The sequence below is a fragment of the Chiloscyllium plagiosum genome, unplaced genomic scaffold, assembly GCF_037043375.1.
Source record: "Chiloscyllium plagiosum isolate Xiang-an unplaced genomic scaffold, Cpla_swu_hap1 HiC_scaffold_4, whole genome shotgun sequence".
Taxonomy (NCBI): domain Eukaryota; kingdom Metazoa; phylum Chordata; class Chondrichthyes; order Orectolobiformes; family Hemiscylliidae; genus Chiloscyllium; species Chiloscyllium plagiosum.
This window is the reverse complement of record NW_028270142.1, coordinates 146118142-146138259: the sequence shown is the minus strand read 5'-3', so window position 1 is coordinate 146138259 and position 20118 is coordinate 146118142. Positions and strand designations below refer to the sequence as shown.

Here is a 20118-nt window from a genome sequence, read left to right as displayed (position 1 = left end):
TGTGGATTTGAGGATTCAGTCTAATTTGAAGTCAGTTCTAATCTAGTCAGTTTTTCTAAATCGAGATGAGGAATGGTCTACCTCTGTGAAAGATCCTGTACCTCCCCTTTAGAATCCTATCTCTCGCCTTGCATCTCCTCAGCCCATCAACAGAATTTGAGAGTAATTATGTTTCGTGCGATGATTGAAATATTTCTCTTTTGCTTAGGCTGTGGAGTCAGGAACAAGTCGCAGTAGCACGACTCAGAAGAGGCCTGTGCGTACGCAGGCTGTCATTGACCAATCTGACATGTACACTCATGTCCTGTCAGTCTTCACTGAGAAGAAGGTTTGTCTCACTGAATGTGATTCAGCTGAACTTATGAAAGGAAAAGTTAACAAAAGCAAAATGGACCAGAACCCATTCTGACTGATTGACATGAAGGGATTGTTGATCCCAAAGAGACAACTAGTATTGTTGGGGTTATGAGAAGCTAACTTGATACCGAAAACTCAAATATTTAAATGCTTGATGTAGAAAGGACAAACTTGTATTTATAATGCACCATTCATGACCTCAGGAATCGCAAATAGTGATGAAGAAGTTACCTAGTAGTGATAAGCTAGTGCAACATCTGTTGGCTTTATCATTTTTCCCTCTTGTAGCTTGCATGGAACTATTTTTATGTGAATTACTGTAAAATAGGAAAAGGTGCGGCCAATTCATGTATTGCAAGTTCCAACAAAAAGCTCTGAGGAAGAATCAGGCATTTTTTTGTTGAAATGTCAACCAGAAAACTACAGAGAACCTCCCTGCTCTTACTTGAAATAGAGTTGTGGGATTTTTGTGACCACTTGAGAGAGCAGATGGGGCTTTAGCAGTTTGGATCAGACATTGGCTAGCCGAAAGAAGACAGAGGGCGGTGGTTGATGGGAAATGTTCATCCTGGAGTTCAGTTACTAGTGGCGTGTTGCAAGGATCTATTTTGGGACCACTGGTCCTTGGTCATTTTTATAAATAACCTAGATGAGGACATAGAAGGATAGGTTAGTAAATTTGTGGATGACACTAAGGTTGGTGGAGTTGTGGATAGTGCCAAAAGATGTTGCAGGTTACAGAGGCACATATATAAGCTGCAGAGCTGGGCTGAGAGGTGGCAAATGGAGTTTAATGCAGAAAAGTGTGAGGTGATTCACTTAGGAAGGAGCAACAGGAATACAGAGTACTGGGCTAATGGAAAGATTCTTGGTCATGTAGATGAGCAGAGAGATCTCTGTGCCCATGTACATGATCCCTGAAAGTTTCCAACCAGGTTGATAAGGTTGTTCAGAAGGCATATGGTGTGTTAGTAGAGGAATTGAGTGTCAGAGCCAAGAGGTCGTGCTGCAGCTGTACAAAACTCTGGTGCAGCTGCATTTGGAGTATTGTGTACAGTTCTGGTCACTGTATCATAAGAAGATATGGAAGCTTGGGAAAGGGTTCAGAGGAGATTTACTAGGATGTTGCCTTGTGTGGAGGGAAGGTCTTACGAGGAAAGGCTGAGGGACCTTAGGCTATTTTCATTAGAGAGAAGAAGATTGAGCAGTGACTTAATTGAGACATATAAGATAATCAGAGGGTTAGATAGGGTGGACGTTGAGAGCCTTTTTCCTTGGATAGTGATGGCTAGCACAAGGGGACGTAGTTTTAAATTGAGGGGTGATAGATATAGATCAGATGTCAGAGACAGTTTCTTTGATGTTTCCTCCGGTGTTTATAGTGGTCTGTTCCTGCCGCTTCCGGTTGTCAGTTTCAGCTGTCCGCTGTAGTGGTTGGTATATTGGGTCCAGGTCGATGTGTTTGTTAATGGAGTTTGTGGATGAATGCCATGCCTCTAGGAATTCCCTGGCTGTTCTCTGTCTGGCTTGCCCTATGATAGTAGTGTTGTCCCAGTCGAATTCATGTTGCTTGTTGTCTGCGTGTGTGGCTACTAAGGATAGCTGGTCGTGTCATTTCGTGGCTAGTTGATGTTCATGTATGCGGATTGTTAGCTGTCTTCCTGTTTGTCCTATATAGTGTTTTGTGCAGTCCTTGCATGGTATTTTGTACACTACATTAGTTTTGCTCATGTTGGGTATCGGGTCCTTCGTTCTGGTGAGTTGTTGTCTGAGCATGGCTGTTGGTTTGTGTGCCGTTATGAGTCCTAGGGGTCGCAGTAGTCTGGCTGTCAGTTCTGGAACAGCCAGGGAGTTCCTAGAGACATGGCATTCATCCACAAACTCCATCAACAAACACATCGACCTGGACCCAAAATACCAACCACTACAGCGGACAGCTGAAACTGACAACCGGAAGCGGCAGGGACAGACCACTATAAACACCGGAGGAAACATCAAAGAAGCGCTTCGCAGGAGGCTCCCAAGCACTGCTGATGTCGCCTAGCCAGGGGACGAAACGTTTGCAACAAAAACTTCCAGCTCGGCGAACAGAACCACAACAACGAGCACCCGAGCTACAAATCTTCGCATAAACTTTGAACAGTTTCTTTACTCAGAGAGTAGTAGAGGACGTGGAACGCACTGCCTGCAACAGTAGCAGACTCGCCAACTTTAAGGGCATTTAAATGGTCATTGGATAAACATATGGATGAAAATGGAACTATGTAGGATAGATGCGCTTCAGATTAGTTTCACAGGTCGGTGCAACATCAATGTAATGTTTTTTTTTTAGATTAGATTACATTACAGTGTGGAAACAGGCCCTTCGGCCCAACAAGTCCACACCGACCCGCCGAAGCGCAACCCACCCAGACCCCTACATTTACCCCTTACCTAACACTATGGGCAATTTAGCATGGCCAATTCACCTGACCCTCACATCTTTGGACTATGGGAGGAAACCGGAGCACCCGGAGGAAACCCACGCAGACACGGGGAGAACGTGCAAACTCCACACAGTCAGTCGCCTGAGGCGGGAATTGAACCCGGGTCTCCGGCGCTGTGAGGCAGCAGTGCTAACCACTGTGCCACCGTGCCGCCCACTGTTATATAAAGAGCCTTAGCCTGTGTCGCTGCATTGATGTGCTACATAAATGCAAGTTGTTGTTATTTGAAAAATAATCCCATTGATAATGCAGTGCTCTCTCAGTACTATACTGGAGACTCTGCCAAGATTTTGTGTTCAGAGTATGACATGAACTCAAAATTCTTACTTGGAGAAAACTACTACTATCTGAATCATGTGTAACTGAACTGTACATGGATTTTTCCTCATCTGCTTTTGTAATTCGATTTTTGTTTTGGGAACATAGAAGCTAGGAGCAGGTGATTTGTCCTCTTAAACCTGCTGTTCCATTCATTATGATCATAGCTAATCATTGAGCTCAGTATCCTAATGCTGCTCTCCTTTTTAGATATGCCTTGATCTAGTTAGACACAATCTCTATCTCCTTGAAACTTGAGAAATCAAGCCACATTATTAGATTGTATTCTGCTCACAAAGCAAAACTTAACTGTTGTGAAAAGGAGGGAAGTTGTTGAAACCTTTCATCTCGCCTTCATCAGGATGAGTTCACAAGAAACCAACCTTGAAGAAAGGAATACCAATAGACATATTGGGAGAAGAGAGTGAGATGAGTTTTTCACTTTCTCATAGTAACATCCTAACCAATCAGAGTCCAAGTGAATGAATTGAGGACTAAGATTGATAGCTAACTGTTCTTGCTGCATCTCCATGCCGTGATGACCTAATCTAGTCACCTTCATCTCATACAGTGTGCCAAGAAGCTTGACATCATCTAGGACTAACCAGCTCACTTGATTGGCACCACATTCACAAATATCTATTCTCTCCCCCACCAATCCTCAGCAGCAGCAGGAAGATCCTGTCAGTAGCTTCCAAATCCAGGACCACTTCCATCTAGAAGGACAAGGACAGCAGATACATGGGAACACCTGCAAGTTCCCCTCCAAGCTACTCACCATCCTTACTTGGAAATATATCTCAGCTGCTTCACTTTCATGGAGTTAAAATTCTGGAATTCCCTCCTTAATGGCATTGTGGGCCTACCCGCAGCATGTAGGATGCAGCGGTTTAACAAGGCAAATCATCACCACCTTCTCCAGGATCGCTAGAGATGGGCATTAAATGCTGGCCTAGCCAGTGATGCCGATATCCCATGACTGAATAAAAATACTGTTTATTCCATTACAAGCTGAGTCTATCAGTGATGATCAGCACAAGACAAACACTGACGTTCCAGATCCTAACCACTTGCTGAGTTTAATAACAAACGTTTTGCCTTGTGTTGTCTTTGGTTCATTTACCAATCACCATGAATATGTGTCCTTTGGTTGTTGATCCTTCTGCCAATAGGAGCAGCATCTCCCAATCTCCAGACCATTCATAATTTTGTGCGCCACCATTAAATATCCTCCAGACCTCCTCAGTAAGAGAAACCGGTCACTTGCCTATTCCACTCACAAGACCTTCCTGGAGTTCCTCATCCCTCTGGCTAAGCCTTCACATCCTAAAAGGTCTCCTGTGATGCAGTGGTAGTGTCTCTATGTCTGAGCCAGGAGGTATGGGTTCAAGTTGCACCTACTCCAAAGGTCCATGAATAGGTTGATAAAAGATACTAACCCCCTAAAGTACAACAGGGAGAAAGTGAGGACTGCAGATGCTCACAGCAGGTCAGGCAACATTCGGGAAGTAGGAGAATTGACATTTCGGGCATAAGCCCTTCATCAGGAATGGCTTTCCAGCACCACACTCTCGACCCTAAAGTACAACACCCAGCTTTGGACTCAGTACTCCAGGTGACAATTTCACTGTTATCGTTTAAACTCTGTTAATATTTAGTTTTTTAAAAAAGTAAGATTTGAATTATAGCTTGTAATACTGGATTTTTTAATAGCAGATGTTCTGGAGTGGTGGTTAGCACTGCTGCCTCACAGCATCTGGGACTTAGGTTTGATTCCTGACTGTCTGTGTGGAGTTTGCACATTCTCCCCGTGTCTGTGAGAGTTTTTTCTGGGTGCTCTGGTTTCCTCCCACAACCCAAAGATGAGCCGGTCAAGTGAATTGGCCAATCTAAATTGCCCACAGTGTTAGGTGCATTAGTCGGGGGTTAATATAGGGTTAGGAATGGGTCTGGATGGATCACTCTTCAGAGGATCAGTGTGGACTTGTTGGGCCAAATGACCTGTTCCCATACTGTAGGGAATCTAATCTATTGTAGTTAATTATGTACAGGTAATGATTAATGTCACCACCTTGCTGGTTTTACATGTACTGCTAGAAATGGAATTGATGGGCTGAATGGTCTTGTGCACACTTGCATATGATATTCTACAACTTCTTTTAGCAGGATCTCCCCCACAAGTTTGTTAGCGCAGTGTTGATGGAATACATCCGGTCCCTTAATCAGTATCAAATTACAGTCCAGGTAAATCCATGCCCTTCAATCAGAAATGTTAATTCTTTTGTATAATTACTTGTGCTTTCTCTAAAACATTGTATTTATTACAGCATTACCTGTACGAATTGGTGATAAAAACCCTTGTCCAGCACAGCCTATTCTACATGCTTCATCAGTTTCTTCAGTACCATGTGCTTAGTGACTCCAAACCACTGGTGAGATACTAAACTTCTGGAATTATTCACCTGAATTGTTGAATTGAACTTTTAACTGATTTACACACTGACATAATGAACAAAAGTCGGCCCCTCGGGCCTTTGAGCGAGCTTCACTCTTTAATAAGAACATGGCTGAGCTGAACTTAACCTCAACTCTACATTCCTGCACATCCCCGATTAATCTTTCTCCCCATGGTAATCAGAATTCTATCCACCTCTACCTTGGAAAAGTTTATTAATCATGTGTATTTCATACTTTTAATATCATTTGAAGTGGTAATGGCAGGGTGCAGTCTCAAGAGAAAACTGGAGCTGTGTGATAAGCACCTCTGTTTTCAGCCTTTTTAAAAATACGTGAGTGTCGCTGGCTGGGCCCAGCATTTAATGTCCATCCCCAATTGCCCAGAGGGCAGTTAAGAGTCAACCATATTGCAATGGTTCTGGAGTTATATGTAGGTCAGACCAGGTAAGGTTGGCAGTTTCCTACCCTACAGGACATTAATGAACCAGATGAGTTTTTCTGACAATCAACAATGGATTCATGTCCACCATTTGATTCTTAATTCCAGATTTTTTAAAAATTCAAATACCACCACCTGCTACAGTGAGCTTCGAACCGATGTCCCCAGAACATCGGCTATGTCTCTGAATTGACAGTCCAGCAATTATAGTATTAAATTATCATCTCCTCTCTGAATATATCTCAGCAATTTGAGATTGTAATCTGCCCATTCCATTTCTTGTTTGTATATATCCTCTCATTTCTTTGATTAAGTTTGCTTGCTGAGTTGGAAGGTTTGTTTCCAGATGCTTTGTCATCATGCTAGGTAACATCATCCGTGTGCCTCTGGTGAAGTGCTGGTGTTATGTTTTGCTTTCTATTTGTGTCTTGGTCTGTTAAGGTGGGTGATATTTTTTCCAGTTCTTTTTCTGAGGTTGGTAAATGGGGTCCGAATTGATGTGTTTAATGATGGAATTCTAGTTTGAATTCCAGGCCTCTAGGAATTCCTGTACATGTCTCTGTTTAGCCTGTCCCAGGATGGATGTGGTGTCCTTCTTTTGTCTGGATGTCAGAATTCTAGTGAAAGTGGGTCAGGTCTTTTGATGGCTAGTTTTCTGCCAGTTTGTCACAGTCCTAGCATGGTATTTTGTAAATGATGTTCATCTTGCTGGTCATTTGTATAGGGACCTTGAGGTTCATGAGCCACTGTTTAAGTGTGTTGGTAGGTTTGTGGGCTATTGTGGTGCCAAGGGTCTGAGTAGTCTAGAAGTCATTTCAGACATATCTTTATGTAATGTGGGCGTGTTGTGTCTGCTGCTTGTTTGGGTTTATTGTTGAGAAAGCAGCGGATTGAGTTTGAATATCTGTTCTCCCTGAGTATGCTGAGAGTATTTTTCTTATATTGTTGGTAGTTCCTGGGTGTTGCAGTACATTGTGGATTGTTGAAATAATGCCTGATGCAGCTCAATTTGTGGTTGTTGGGATGATTGCTTGTGTAGTTATATATCCCTCTGTATGTTGTTTTCCTGTGGATGCTGGTTTGAAGTTCTCAGTTAACTATTCTTTCTACTTTGACATCTAGGAAGGGGTGTCTATTGTTGTTCTCTTTTGTGAATTTTATGCCAGTAGGAGTTGTAGGTTTCCTCTAATTTGTTCAGTTTAGTGATGATGTCATCCATTTGACAGACCGAGATTGGGGGTTGGATTGTGAGAGCAGTTTGCTGGAGTCTCTGCATTACTGTTTCTGCCCAGAACTCTGGTGATTCTATGGGTGTTCTATTGATTTGTTTGTAAGTCTTGTTATTGATGGTGAAGTGGATAATGAGATATAGGTCCGCTAACTTAAATGTTGTCCTTGCTGCTGAAGTTAGTGCTGGTGGTGTTTGGGTCCTTGGTTTGTCGAGCAGTGTGGTCAGTGCTTCTTTGGCCAGAGTGGTGGTAATTAATGTGAACAGGGCTATTACATCAAAGGAGACCTTTATTTCATCCTCTTGTCTTTGATGTTGAGATTCTTGGATATAATGAATGGAGTGGTACACGTCTCCTAAAAAGTATTTCAATGGAGTTTTTTTTTTGCTGGTCTGCTGGGGCGCCCCTGGTTTGTATATACAGAACAATATAGTACAACACAGGCCCTTCAGCTCTCAATGGTTTCATAGGTCAGTGCAATAATCTGAAGCCTCCTCTATCCTACACAATTCCATTTTCATTCATAGGCTATTTAACTGGTTGTTGAATAGATTTAGTAGTAGATTCTCCAACAATGAGTAAAGAAACTACCCGACATCTGACCTCCATCATCCCTCAATTTAAAGCTACACCCCCTCGTGCTAGCCATCATCAGAAAAACAAAAGGCTCTCACTGTCTACCCTATCTAACTCTCGGCTTGTCTTGTGTATCTCAGTCAAGTCACCGCTCAACCTTCTAACAAAAACAGCCTCAAGTCCCTCAGCCTATCAATTACCAGGCAACATCCTAATAAATCCCCTCTAAAGCTTCCACATTCTTCCTTTAATGGAGTATCGCATACAGTTCTGGTCATTACAAGTGCAGCCTTACCAGAGTTTTGTATAACTGCAACATGACCTCAGTTCCAAAACTCAATCCCACTACTAATAAAGCTTAACACACTGTATGCCTTAACAACCCTATCAACCTGGGTGGAAACTTTCAGGGATCTCTGTACCTGGACACCGATCTCTCTACTTATCTACACTACCAGGAATCCTACCATTAGCCCAGCACTCTTTATTCCTGTTGCTCCTTCTAAAGTGAATCACCTCACATTTTTCTACATAACTCCATTTGCCACGCCAACCCAACTTTGCAGCTTATCTATGTCCCTCTGTAACCTGCAAAATCCTTCAGCCTTATCCACAACTCCAGTGACCTTAGAGGAGGGTTAGTAAGTTTGTGGATGACACCAAGTCATTTTTATAAATGACCAACAGCAGTGGCCCCAAAACAGATCCTTATGGTACGCCACTAGTAACTGAACTCCAGGATGAACATTTCTTATCAACCACCACACTGTCTTTCATTTAACCAATTTCTGATCCAAACTGCTAAAATCACCCTCACTCCCATGCCTCTATTTTGTGCAATAGTCTACCATGGGGAACCTAATCAAATCAAACACCTTTAGAATCTATATACCACATCCACTTTACCCATACCACCTGTTTGGTCACCATCTCAAAAGGGTTGAGGCACAGTCTACCCTTCACAAAACAGTATTGACTATCCCCAAATCAACTTACTCCTTTCTAGATAAATCCTCTTATAGGTAAAGTTTTGGAAAGGGTTATAACTGAAAGGCTCACTGGTCTACAAATTACCAGGGTTATCTCCATTCTCTTTGAGAAAGGGGACAACATTTGCTATCCTCCAGTCATCTGGTGTACTTTAGCTAGTCCATAGAAGCAACTGTCTTTAAGAAAGAAAAAAGAAGTCTCGTTTTTGTGCTGATTTCTGAATCCTTTTCAATATGGATGTGATATGGTTTGAGTTGTGGGGTCAGGTCTATTGCCACTTGTTGGTAAAGGTCTGTATCTGCAAGCAGTGGGTTCACTTTTTCAATGTGAATGTACTCAGGTCTGTTTAGAATGAGGAGCATGTGCCCTTTGTCGGCAGTAGGATTACTAGGTTGTCTGAGTCTTCCCTGTGTGTTGGGTTGGTCTACTGGGTTTCTTCAGTGAGTCAGATTTCCTTCAGTATTAACTACTGCTAGGAAGTCTTTTTGTCTGTAGTTTAGTGCTCTTACTAGGATGGTTGTGTGTCTATTAGACTGACCATTAAGTTTTTAAAATCCAAGTCTCTGTTCTTTGATAACCTGTCCAGTTTTTCATTTGATGCTTCTGGCTCATTCTAGTGTCTGTACCACACAAACACGCAGACAATGCACCCAGAAACTAGCCACATTCCAAGATGCCTTTGAAAGGTAAGTTACTTCCAGACTCTGACCCCTTGGCATCATGGTAGGCTTTGTGGGCTACAAATACTTAAACAGCAACTAAATGAACCTAAAAAAAAAGGAAACTTTATTGCTGGAACAGCACAGCAGGTCAGGCAGCATCCAGGGAACAGGAGATTCGACGTTTCGGGCACAGGCCCTTCTTCAGGAATGAGCAGAGAGTGTTCAGCAGGAGAAGATAAAAGGTAGGGAGGAGGGGCGTTGGAAATGTGATAGGTGGAAAGAGGTCAAGGGGAGGGTGATAGGTCGGAGTAGGATGGAGGCGGAGAGGTCAAGAAGAAGACTGCAGGTCAGGAAGGCGGTGCCGGGCTGGAGGGATCCGGCTGAGACAAGGTGGGGGGGGGGGGGATGAAGAAACTGGTGAAGTCCAAGTTCATCCCCTGCGGTTGGAGGGTTCCCAGTCGGAAGAAAAGACGCTCCTCCTCCGACTGTCGGGTTGTTGTGGTTTGGTGGTGGATGAGTCCAATGACCTGCATATCCTCGGTGGAGTGGGAGGGGGAGTTGAAATGCTGTGCTACAGGTTGGTTGGGTTGGTTCGTCCGGGTGGCCCAGAGGTGCTCTCTGAATCGCTCCGCAAGTAGGCGGCCTGTCTCCCCAATATAGAGGAGGCCACACCGGCTGCAGCGGATGCAGTAGATGATGTGGGTGGAGGTGCAGGTGAATCTGTGGCGGATATGGAATTTTCCTTTGGGGCCTTGGAGAGAAGTGAGGGGGGAGGTGTGGGCGCAAGTCCACCCACATCATCTACTGCATCCGCTGCAGCCGGTGTGGCCTCCTCTATATTGGGGAGACAGGCCGCCTACTTGCGGAGCGATTCAGAGAGCACCTCTGGGCCACCCGGACGAACCAACCCAACCAACCTGTAGCACAGCATTTCAACTCCCCCTCCCCCTCCGAGGATATGCAGGTCATTGGACTCATCCACCGCCAAACCACAACAACCCGACGGTCGGAGGAGGAGCGTCTTTTCTTCCGACCGGGAACCCTCCAACCACAGGGGATGAACTTGGACTTCACCAGTTTCTTCATCTCCCCCCCCCCAACCTTGTCTCAGCCGGATCCCTCCAGCCCGGCACCGCCTTCCTGACCTGCAGTCTTCTTGACCTCTCCGCCTCCATCCTACTCCGAACTATCACCCTCACCTTGACCTCTTTCCACCTATCACATTTCCAACTCCCCTCCTCCAAGTCCCTCCTCCCTACCTTTTATCTTCTCCTGCTGAACACTCTCTGCTCATTCCTGAGGAAGGGCCTGTGCCCGAAACGTCGAATCTCCTGTTCCCTGGATGCTGCCTGACCTGCTGTGCTGTTCCAGCAATAAAGTTTCAACTTTGATCTCCAGCATCTGCAGTCCTCACTTTCTCCTAAAAAAGAGGACCCTACACAAAACCAAGTAATTTATAAAATACCATGCAAGGACTGTAAAAACATTGGATAAACAGGCAGAAAGCTAGTGACCAAAAGACATGACTCACGATCACCCTTAAACACAGATGAAGGACAACATTATCCTAGGACAGGCTAAACAGACACAGGAATTTCTAGAAGCCTGATGTTCTAACTGAAACTCCATCAATAAACACATTTGTACCTTATCTACCATCCTGAAAAAGGAATATGAAATGATATCACTCACCTTAACAGACCAAGATACAAATAGAAAGTGGGACAATGCCAATGCTTCACTGGAGGCTCACTGATGATACTACCTAACAAATGATCAAAAACAAATCTTCCAGTTCAAAACTTACAAGCCAAACCTCATCCTGGGCTTCAAAATCTTTGCCATTTGCACCTCCTCCAGATAAACCAGTTTACTTGGACCATTCGCTTGCTTTGTATTATGAAATAGACCATCCCTTCAGTTTTCAACCCCATTATATCTCCAAATTTAAAAGCAATGTTGTAGTCAATGTTTTTAAACAGTACAGAAAGACCTTTCTGCCCATCCTATCTGTGCCTAGTCATCAAGCATCAACCCTTCAAAAGGGCATTTCCCAGCACTTGGTTGTAGGTTTTTCAAGCACTTACCTAAATAAGAAAATATCTTGGAGGGTGGAAGATACCAGCAGCATACCATTACTTCAGGGACAGTAGTTAGTATAGTGGCCATCATTAAGATGCTGCTGGGGAAGTGGAAAGGTCTGAAGGTGGAGAAAAGTCACCCAGAACAAATGCTGTCATCATTCAGACCATTGCATAAAAAAGGAGTTGGGACATGTTTTACAGGAAGTTAGTGAGGCCACTTCTGGGGTACCATGTATAGCTCTGGTTGCCCTGCTATAGGAAGGCCATTAAATTGGAAAGGATGCAGAAGAGATTGACACACATTACCATGGTTTGAGTTGGAGAGGCTGGAACTTCTTTCCTGGAGTGCAAGAGGTAGCTTTAAAGTTTAGAATCATGCAGGGCATAGATAAAAAAAGATTAGCAAGATGTCACTTTCCTAAAGTAGGAAAGTTCAAAAGTTGAAAAGGTATAAATTGGGAGGAGAAAAAGATTGACAAAAGGACCTGAGGGGCAACTTCACAGGTTTTGTATGTGGAATAAACTGCTGGAGGAAGTGCTAGATGCAGGTATAGATAGACCTTTAAGACAGGTACATGAAAAAGTAGTTTAGCAGGATATGGACCAAATACAGGCAAATGGGACTAGTTTAGTCCAGGAAACTGGTCAGCAGATGGATGAGATGGACCAAAGGGTTTTTCTATGCTGTATGACTCAGCAGGGAGGCTGCAGAAGGACTTGAACAGACAAGGAGTGGGTAAAGGAATTTGAAGATAGTCAATCTGAAACAATCCAGAAGGCTGGAGGTCAAGTCATTGAATGTTAAGGTAGAACTAGGTTCTTAATTAAAGGGATCAAATGGTTATGGGGAGTGGTGAAGAATAAAAGTTAAACTGGGGGCAGAATGGCCTAACTGCTGTGATCTTTGATAAAACTAAGATGCACAATAATCATATTGGTGGAGTAATGCTACATGCAGCTTCATCTTAACCTAGTTCTCTTGCAGCTGCTGGAGATCTAAAACAAAATGCAAGAAAAGCTGCTGGACTGGCAGCATCTCCAAAAGAATCTGCAGGAGTTTCCAAAGTAGTCATACTGTGGAAAATGTCACTGTTTCAAAGAGAGATATTGCCAGTTCAGCATATCTCCAGCACTATTAAATTCTGCTTCTTGGTGTATGGAGGACAATGCAACTGAAAAAACCCACCAAGTTTGACAATTGTTTTCAACTGGACAGGCACCAAGAGTTTGATGTGCTTTTGTATTCCAGGCTTGTCTACTTCTGTCACTAGAGAGCACGTACCCTCCTGCGCATCAGCTGTCCCTTGACATGCTGAAGGTAGGACCTTGCACTTTACAGATCACAAAGCTCTGAAGGTAAAATAATCCCAAATGCTTTCTGGCAACATTTTACTTTGGATTCCTCAGGAGGAATAGATGGACAGATTTTTCATAGCATTCACTGGATCCTTTACAATTCAATAGTTGGTCATCCTAGCATTGAGTGTCCACTTATTCTGAAGCAGTTTTTTCACCCAAGACTAGAGATAATCCAAAGAAGTTACTTAGTCTTAAATTGGTGTCCCTTTATTCTGAGGCCATACTCCTAGCCTGCAGTGAGGGGAAATAGAGTTTACCCAGTAAGCTCTTAAGGATCCCATGTTTCAATAGGAATCTTTTCCAAAATCTACTGTCCCAACCTTTTTCAGCCTTTAAAAGGCAATCCCTCCATACCAGAGATTGTAGGGAACCTGCTAGTGGGTCTCCAATGTAATCTTTTCTTGGAGAATGGGACAATACTGCTCATGGTATTCCAGATGAGATTTTACCAGTACCTTGTACAGTTGCAGCAAGACTTTATTCTTACTAGAATCTCTTTGATAAGGCCAAGATCCCACTTGTTTTTATCCTCTCCATTTAAATTTTGTTCCTTTCAAGTCTACCAATTCCTACTTACTGAGCATCCCATCCACAAACAGCTTGCTGCAGGATAGATCTGCTATTGTACCAGCTGTAGAGCTGAAGACACTATCTTGGAACTGCCTACAGAGTTTTGAAGGGAGCACAAAATTACCCACCATGAATAGGTAGCACAAACTATCACAAAATAGCCCATTGTCCCCAGTGACAGCTATTTATTTTCCCAGGCTACCTTTTACCCCATTCCTTCAGTTTACTAACTAGTTCACCCAGGTGCATGCTAAAGATGGAGTAATGACTGGTTGTCAGTTGAAGGGTCACTGGACCCAAAAATGTTAACTTTTTCCTCCAGATTCTGCCAGACTGGCATTTAACTTAATGTGATCAGCCTAGTTTTTGAAGCAAAAGGTAACTGAATCAATGTATAAATGGAGGGGCAGAATGGCCTACATTTCCCTGTTTTTAACATAGTTAACAGCAACATGGCAAAGTTGGTCACTGTCCAGAATTGGAGGAGCTGTTATTAATGCAGAGGGACAGGATTTTTCCAACCTGCAACATACAGCACTGTGGGTGTCTTAACTTTAGGCAGCTCACCTTCAAATAGCAGTTAGGAATGGGTAAGCATTGGCATTGCCAGGGACATACTGCATGGAAAAACCACTGACAGGGGTCAGTCAGTCATAAAAGTTGTAGTTACTGTCTTTGTTCAAAGAGTTAGGGAAGTGGAAGCGATAGAGATTTTTTTTAAATTGAACTCCCTTGGCAATATTCCCAGGATGACCACATTAGTCTTGAATGCTTTCACAAAAGTCAGCATGAAATTATATTTCTAATCTGTCCAGTTTAAAATATTGCAGCGACTGTCTACAGCCAATGATGAGATTGTGGAAGTCCTACTATCCAAACACCAGGTTTTAGGTGCACTACGGTTTGTTCGTAGTGTTGGTAGCCATGATAATATATCAGCACGCAAGTTCTTGGACGCAGCCAGGCAGACTGGAGATGCAATGCTGTTTTACACCACCTTCAAGTTTTTTGAACAGAGGAATCAAAGATTAAGAGGAAGCTCACACTTTACACCAGGTGAGTACAAACTGGAAGTTTGACTAGGTGGATGGATGGGGTGGGGATGTTGCTTTCTAGCAAGCATTGAGATGGGAATGGATACAGTCACTTTAAGTGACCATCCAGTTAGTTGCTGAAGGAAAAAAAAAAGTGGAAGCAAATGTGGAGGGAAAGATTGATGGTAAAGTGGAAGATGTAAAACTAACCTGAGTCTAGTCCCAGCACCATTACATTGTGGGTTGTTTTAATTGCAGGAGAGCACTGTGAAGAGCATGTTGCCCATTTCAAAAACCTTTTTGGAGAACAAGCACTTCTGACATCCATGGCTGTATAAACTCTGGACACAAAGCAATGCATTAGTTATTGAACACAAACTTTATTAAATGTGCATTATAAAAAAAGACTGAAAAATATCTACTTTTGGCATGTATTAAAACTGCATTAGTGTCACTTCCCAGTGTCATTCTTCAGTGGTCAACCAGAAAGAATCTTGCATTTTGTAGTCTTAGATTCATTGTTGAACTGCTAGTTACCAATCCAAAAAAATGGAAACAGCTGGAACCTGAAATAAATATTTCAGCTATCATACAAGTTTCCTGAGTTCAAAATCCTTCATTTAGGATCTGTCCTTTATGCAGAAATTCATTTAAGTTATTTACTTTAGCAGTTGCTCCTCTTCAGTGTTCTTGTAATGGTTTTGCAGAGCTGAAACTTTCCCTTTGTTAATGGTTGGTCCTAGAAAGAGTGGATTCAGTGAACAGATGTACAAATCAAAAACTTTTGAATTATGTAATGACCAAACCTAGATTAAGTAGGATCTGCTTACTGTAGCAAGCACTTGAAGTAGGGGCACCAAGTTATACTTGTTCAAGAAAGGATGACTGGTAATTTGTGAACAGAACATAGGCTAAGTGCTGTTGGGAAATCAAGGTGGCTCCTCAAGATCCACATGGGCATGGCACTAATTCATCCCACCTAATGAATTACTTGCAGACCTCAACCCCTTACATACGCCAATGGTTTCAGTGTTTAAAAAGTTAGTGAAAATATTCGTGGCTGATCCAGTTTAAAAAAAATCAGGCTTCAGTGAAACCTAATCCATTTTCAGATTTCTTCATATAGTTCCAAAATTGATACTTGTATTGCCTCAAATAAGTCTCTATGCCAACTTCCTTTCAGGATCATCAGTTCCATATACTGAACTATCATGCTGCTTGCCATTTACATCACTTTCAAAAGTCACCCATAACCTAGACTCTAGGGAAATACAAACTTGGTTTCTATACCTTTATTTAGCCCTCAAAACAAGGGTAATAGTATGGAGTAAGTTTGAATAACTTTGTAGAATAAGAGGAAGGTAGTAGAAAACATTAGTGAATCTGCCTATCAGAAGTAGTATGCAAGAATTTGTGTCAGTGATCAATGATAGGCAAGTTGTTCTTACCCACGTAAGAAAGGAAGACTGGAAGGAATATGAGGCCATGAGCAGCTCCCAAAAGCACAATTGCCAAGTACATCCTGAAGTAGAAGATCTGGAAAATCTGAGATTTGGCAAATGCCAGGACCACAATACCTCCAAACTTGGTCAGTGTGATGCCACTAAACACCTGCAGGAAGAAAAACTTAGAATAAGACTTTCACAGCACAAATTCTAGTCTAACTTTGAGAAAAAACAGACTGCAGATGCTAGAGAGTGTCTTAAAAAAGTATGGTGCTGTAAAAGCACATGATGAATCAGTTAGTTTCAGGCTTAGCCTTCAGTAGGAGCATGGTACCCAATTTGCCTATGCCAGTTTGCCATACTGAGCCTGCCTGCAGTTGGCCATATCCCTCATTCCTATTCATGAGGTACCTAAGTTGTAGCTATACCTTCATCTAGCACTTCCTGGCAGTTATTCCACATGCAAGCTGTGTAAAGTTGCCCCCTCAGATCCTTTTTAAAGTCTGCCCATACCTTTAAATGTTTGTTTGAACTCACCCACCCTAAGGAAAAGCACTTGCTTGTCATCCTTTAAACCTCAAAAAAGGTCACCACTCAGTCTAGTGTGGTCCAGATTGGAAAAAATGTTAGCCTATCCTAACTCTAGCCCCAACACCAGGGGAGGGGGTGGGAAGAATAAAAGCAAGTCTTCTGAACCCTGTCCAATTTAATATCCTTGCTATAGAAATTAGACTAGAATTGTACATCACATTCTGAATTGGATTCACCATCTTGTACAACTGCAAGATGGATGGCAAAATGGCTCAGTGGTTAGCACTGCTGCCTCAGCACCAGGGTCCGAGGTGCAATTCTGGCGGTTTGCGGGGGGGGGGGGGGGGGGAGAAAGAGAAAGAGGAGAGAAAACAAGGAGGGAAGGATGGATCCAGGTCCACCAGCCACCCCCCACAGTCCAAAGTGCACAGGTCAGGTGAACACGCTGTGCTATAGTCACCCACCATTAGGAAATGGGTCACTCGAGGGACTCGAAACCCCTGTACTCAAAGGAGTTAGCAAATGCATAAAGTGCACTGAAACATCAAATCTTGTTCACCTGTGATGCATCTTACATTGGTGTACCTGAACTAGTTTAACACTACACAGGTGAGCCCTACCACAGTTGCAGATTCCTTTGTTTTACACAAATGCAATACTCCAATGAAACTTCATTTACCATTCCTCAGCCCAGTGACTCAGTTAATCCTGATGATTCCTTTGTGTTGGAGGTAACCTTTTGTCCACTATACCACCAGTTTTGCAGTCTTACTAACCATGCCTTGACATTTCTAATCCAAATACTTGAGAAAGTGGCTCCAGCACTGATCCTGCAGAACACATTTGGTCACAGGTTTCCAGTCTGAAAACCTTCCACCATCATGTCTCCTACAGTCAAATCATTTTTATCCATTTGGCAAGCTCCCTGAATCCCATGTGATTTAACTTTCACTGACCAGTCTACCATCAAGACCTTTAAGATTCTGAAAAGTTAAAGAAATATAAACAGCTACTGTTCTGCCCTCCAATGGCAAGAATTTCTCATAAGCCCCTCAAAACATACCCACCAAAATATGTCAGTCTATAGTTCCCAGGCATTGGGAACTTCAAGGCATAAGATTAGCCACTTTTGATCAGGGGGAAAAAAAAAGGGTGAAACTTGACAAACAGGTTGTTCTGCTACAAGTGGTGGTTTAATGAATTCACAACTGTTTTGATTGGGAACACTTTCTAAAAGCATGAAGTTTTAGAGAGTGTGGTAATGAGATTCTGGCCCCATTAGTTTAGTGGTGCTGCTCTTATGCAATCTCACCATAAGAATGTTGAGAGAGCAGAATTACTGTTATAGCAGAATAGACTGTACACTGAAGAACTACAGTACTTAAGACTGATGTAGGATCCCATGATAGGTCCACCCTACTCTAGCAAACTGCAGTGTGGTATCAGCAGGTGCTGGCCTTATCAAAAGCATCTGGAATTCATATTTTAGTATTTGAAACAGTTTCCCAATTCCCCAAAAGAACAATCAAAATTGCAGATCCAATATTTACTATATTGAAGTTACAAGTCATAGATCTTGGAATGGTAGGATTTTAATTGTTTACTTACAGAACTGCCCATATTTGCCAATGCTTCCTCAGCACGCTGCACTCTGGTTTCCTTCAGACTGACCGAAAATGCTCGAACAATATGGCTACAGAACTCAACTGAAATACCACAGCACTGGAAAAAAAGTTATAGCATATCAATTGTATTGCTCAAGACCAACACTGCAGCACTGTTCAGTCAAGTTATTACTTTCTAGTACAAGTACACTAGAGGAAACCATTTAATTAAATTCAAGATATGAATATATGTCCAACATGAAAGTTGAAGATAACTATTTCTGAGCATTCATTTTGGGGCATGGGTGTTGCTGGCTGGCCAGCATTTTGTCCCTAGTTGCTCTTGAGACTTCTAGAGGTGAACATATTGTCAGTGATGGTGGAAGCAGAGTCATGAGACATTTAAGTGACAGCTGGACATGCACAAGGAGGTGTTGAATTGAGGGATGCAAAGGTTATTTTAGGAATTTAGGAATAATCTTCAGCAGTGGGCTGAAGGGCCTGCTCTGTTCTGTAAAAAAAGTGAGCTGCCTTGAACTGCTGCAGGTCACCTGCTGTAATCTGTTAGGTGTATTAGGTTGAAATAAAAAAAGATCCAAAACAATATAGGACCCACAAACAAGTGAAATTCAGGACCTAGTGGTATTAACCCTATAATCTGCCCACACAGGCTTATGAAATAGAGTCACAGCAATTCTCCACATGCAGCATCTAATCTCAACCCGAGCATGGATTAAATCTCAAAAGTGGAAAAACACCAAGTACAAGATTCAGAATGCTCTAGTGTACATGGCCAATTGGAGCATCCAAGTGAATTTACCTTGCAGCTATACTAGTGAATTAGTTATCACCAATTTAAAAGCTTATTCACTTTAGCTGTTGACTGACCAGCATTTAATGCCAATTCCTACTTGCTCTTCAATAGAGATGGTGAGCACTTTGAATCACTAGTCAGTGTGCTATAGGTAGATCCACAATACCCTTTAGGGAGGTACTGCCAGGATTTTGATCTAGTGACACTGAAGGAACAGCAATATAAATTCCAAGTCAGGATGATGGGTGGCTTGGAGACAGGGGTGGAAAAGAAATGTGCAGAGAGTGGTGTTCCCTGTATCTGCTGCCCTTGTTCTTCTAGATGAAAGTGGTTGAATGTTTGAAAGGTGCTGTCCAAAGTTTGGAGTTTCTGCAGTGCATCTTGCAGATGTTATATAGCTGCTACTGAGTGGTGGATGTGGTGCCAGATTAGTAGGCTGCTTTGCCCTGGATGGTGTCAAGCTTAGAATGTTGTTGGATCTTCACCCATCCAGGAAAGAGATGATTACTCCATTAACTTCTGGAGTGTGCTTTTATAGATGGTGGCCAGGCTTTGGGGAGATTAGGTGGAGTGTTACTTGTGGCAACAATCCCAGCTTCAGTTCTGCTCTTGAAGCCATGTTTATGGGGAGTTCTGTTCAGTTTCTGGCAAGTTGTAACCCCCAGGAAGTTTAGTGGAAAATTGATGTGACACCATTTAATATCAAGGAGTGGTGGTTCAAATACACCAAAAGCAAACAAAAAAAAAAAAGTGATTCAGTTCTGGGTGAGTAACTGAAGTTTACCTACTTACCATAACCAGGTTTACTAATGAGACTGCATTAAGACTGATGTTCCACAGCCACATAACTCCAAACATGTTTGTTATGATCATAGAAATGGTGATGCAGACAATCATGGCAGACCAAACTTCACAGCCCAGCAGGATTGTAGTCACAGTGAACACAGCTCCCAGAGAGACACAGATGTTGAAAATAGTGTCTTTCACAATTGTGAAATATTGTTCATAAAATACATAAAACACACTGTAAACAAACAGAACAAAGCTTTTATCATCATATGTCATTTGCTGCATTTAAAACTTCTAGGACAGCATGGAAGTGTAACAGAAGGCTGGAAGCACTTCAATTTATTGCTCCAGCCTGGGAAGAGTGTATTGCACTG

At 42.6% G+C, this 20118-nt stretch overlaps 2 protein-coding genes across 10 annotated transcripts in view; one reads left to right on the top strand and one right to left on the bottom strand.

Annotated features, from left to right (window-relative positions):
* The window catches only part of rmc1 (regulator of MON1-CCZ1), a 71570-nt gene extending 56555 nt beyond the window's left edge, over positions 1–15015 (top strand). For 2 of the 6 annotated variants that reach the window (XM_087986758.1, XM_087986763.1), the window contains 6 exons: positions 209–328; positions 5325–5405; positions 5489–5593; positions 12848–12916; positions 14343–14583; positions 14820–15015. In XM_087986758.1, the coding sequence (XP_087842884.1) occupies positions 209–328; positions 5325–5405; positions 5489–5593; positions 12848–12916; positions 14343–14583; positions 14820–14899 (696 nt within the window). In that variant the 3' untranslated portion in view covers positions 14900–15015. The remainder of the gene's footprint in view (positions 1–208; positions 329–5324; positions 5406–5488; positions 5594–12847; positions 12917–14342; positions 14584–14819) is intronic. The other 4 variants (XM_087986761.1, XM_087986759.1, XM_087986760.1 and 1 more) reach the window with 4 other exon arrangements.
* The window catches only part of npc1 (Niemann-Pick disease, type C1), a 37716-nt gene continuing 32519 nt past the window's right edge, over positions 14922–20118 (bottom strand). For 3 of the 4 annotated variants that reach the window (XM_043687589.2, XM_087986756.1, XM_087986757.1), the window contains 5 exons: positions 19748–19979; positions 18146–18259; positions 16010–16172; positions 15225–15300; positions 14922–15127 (listed from right to left, as the gene is read on the bottom strand). In XM_043687589.2, coding sequence (XP_043543524.2) covers positions 15091–15127; positions 15225–15300; positions 16010–16172; positions 18146–18259; positions 19748–19979 — 622 coding nt within the window. In that variant the 3' untranslated portion in view covers positions 14922–15090. Of the gene's footprint in view, positions 15301–16009; positions 16173–18145; positions 18260–19747; positions 19980–20118 lie in introns of all 4 variants that reach the window. The other variant, XM_087986755.1, reaches the window with a different exon arrangement.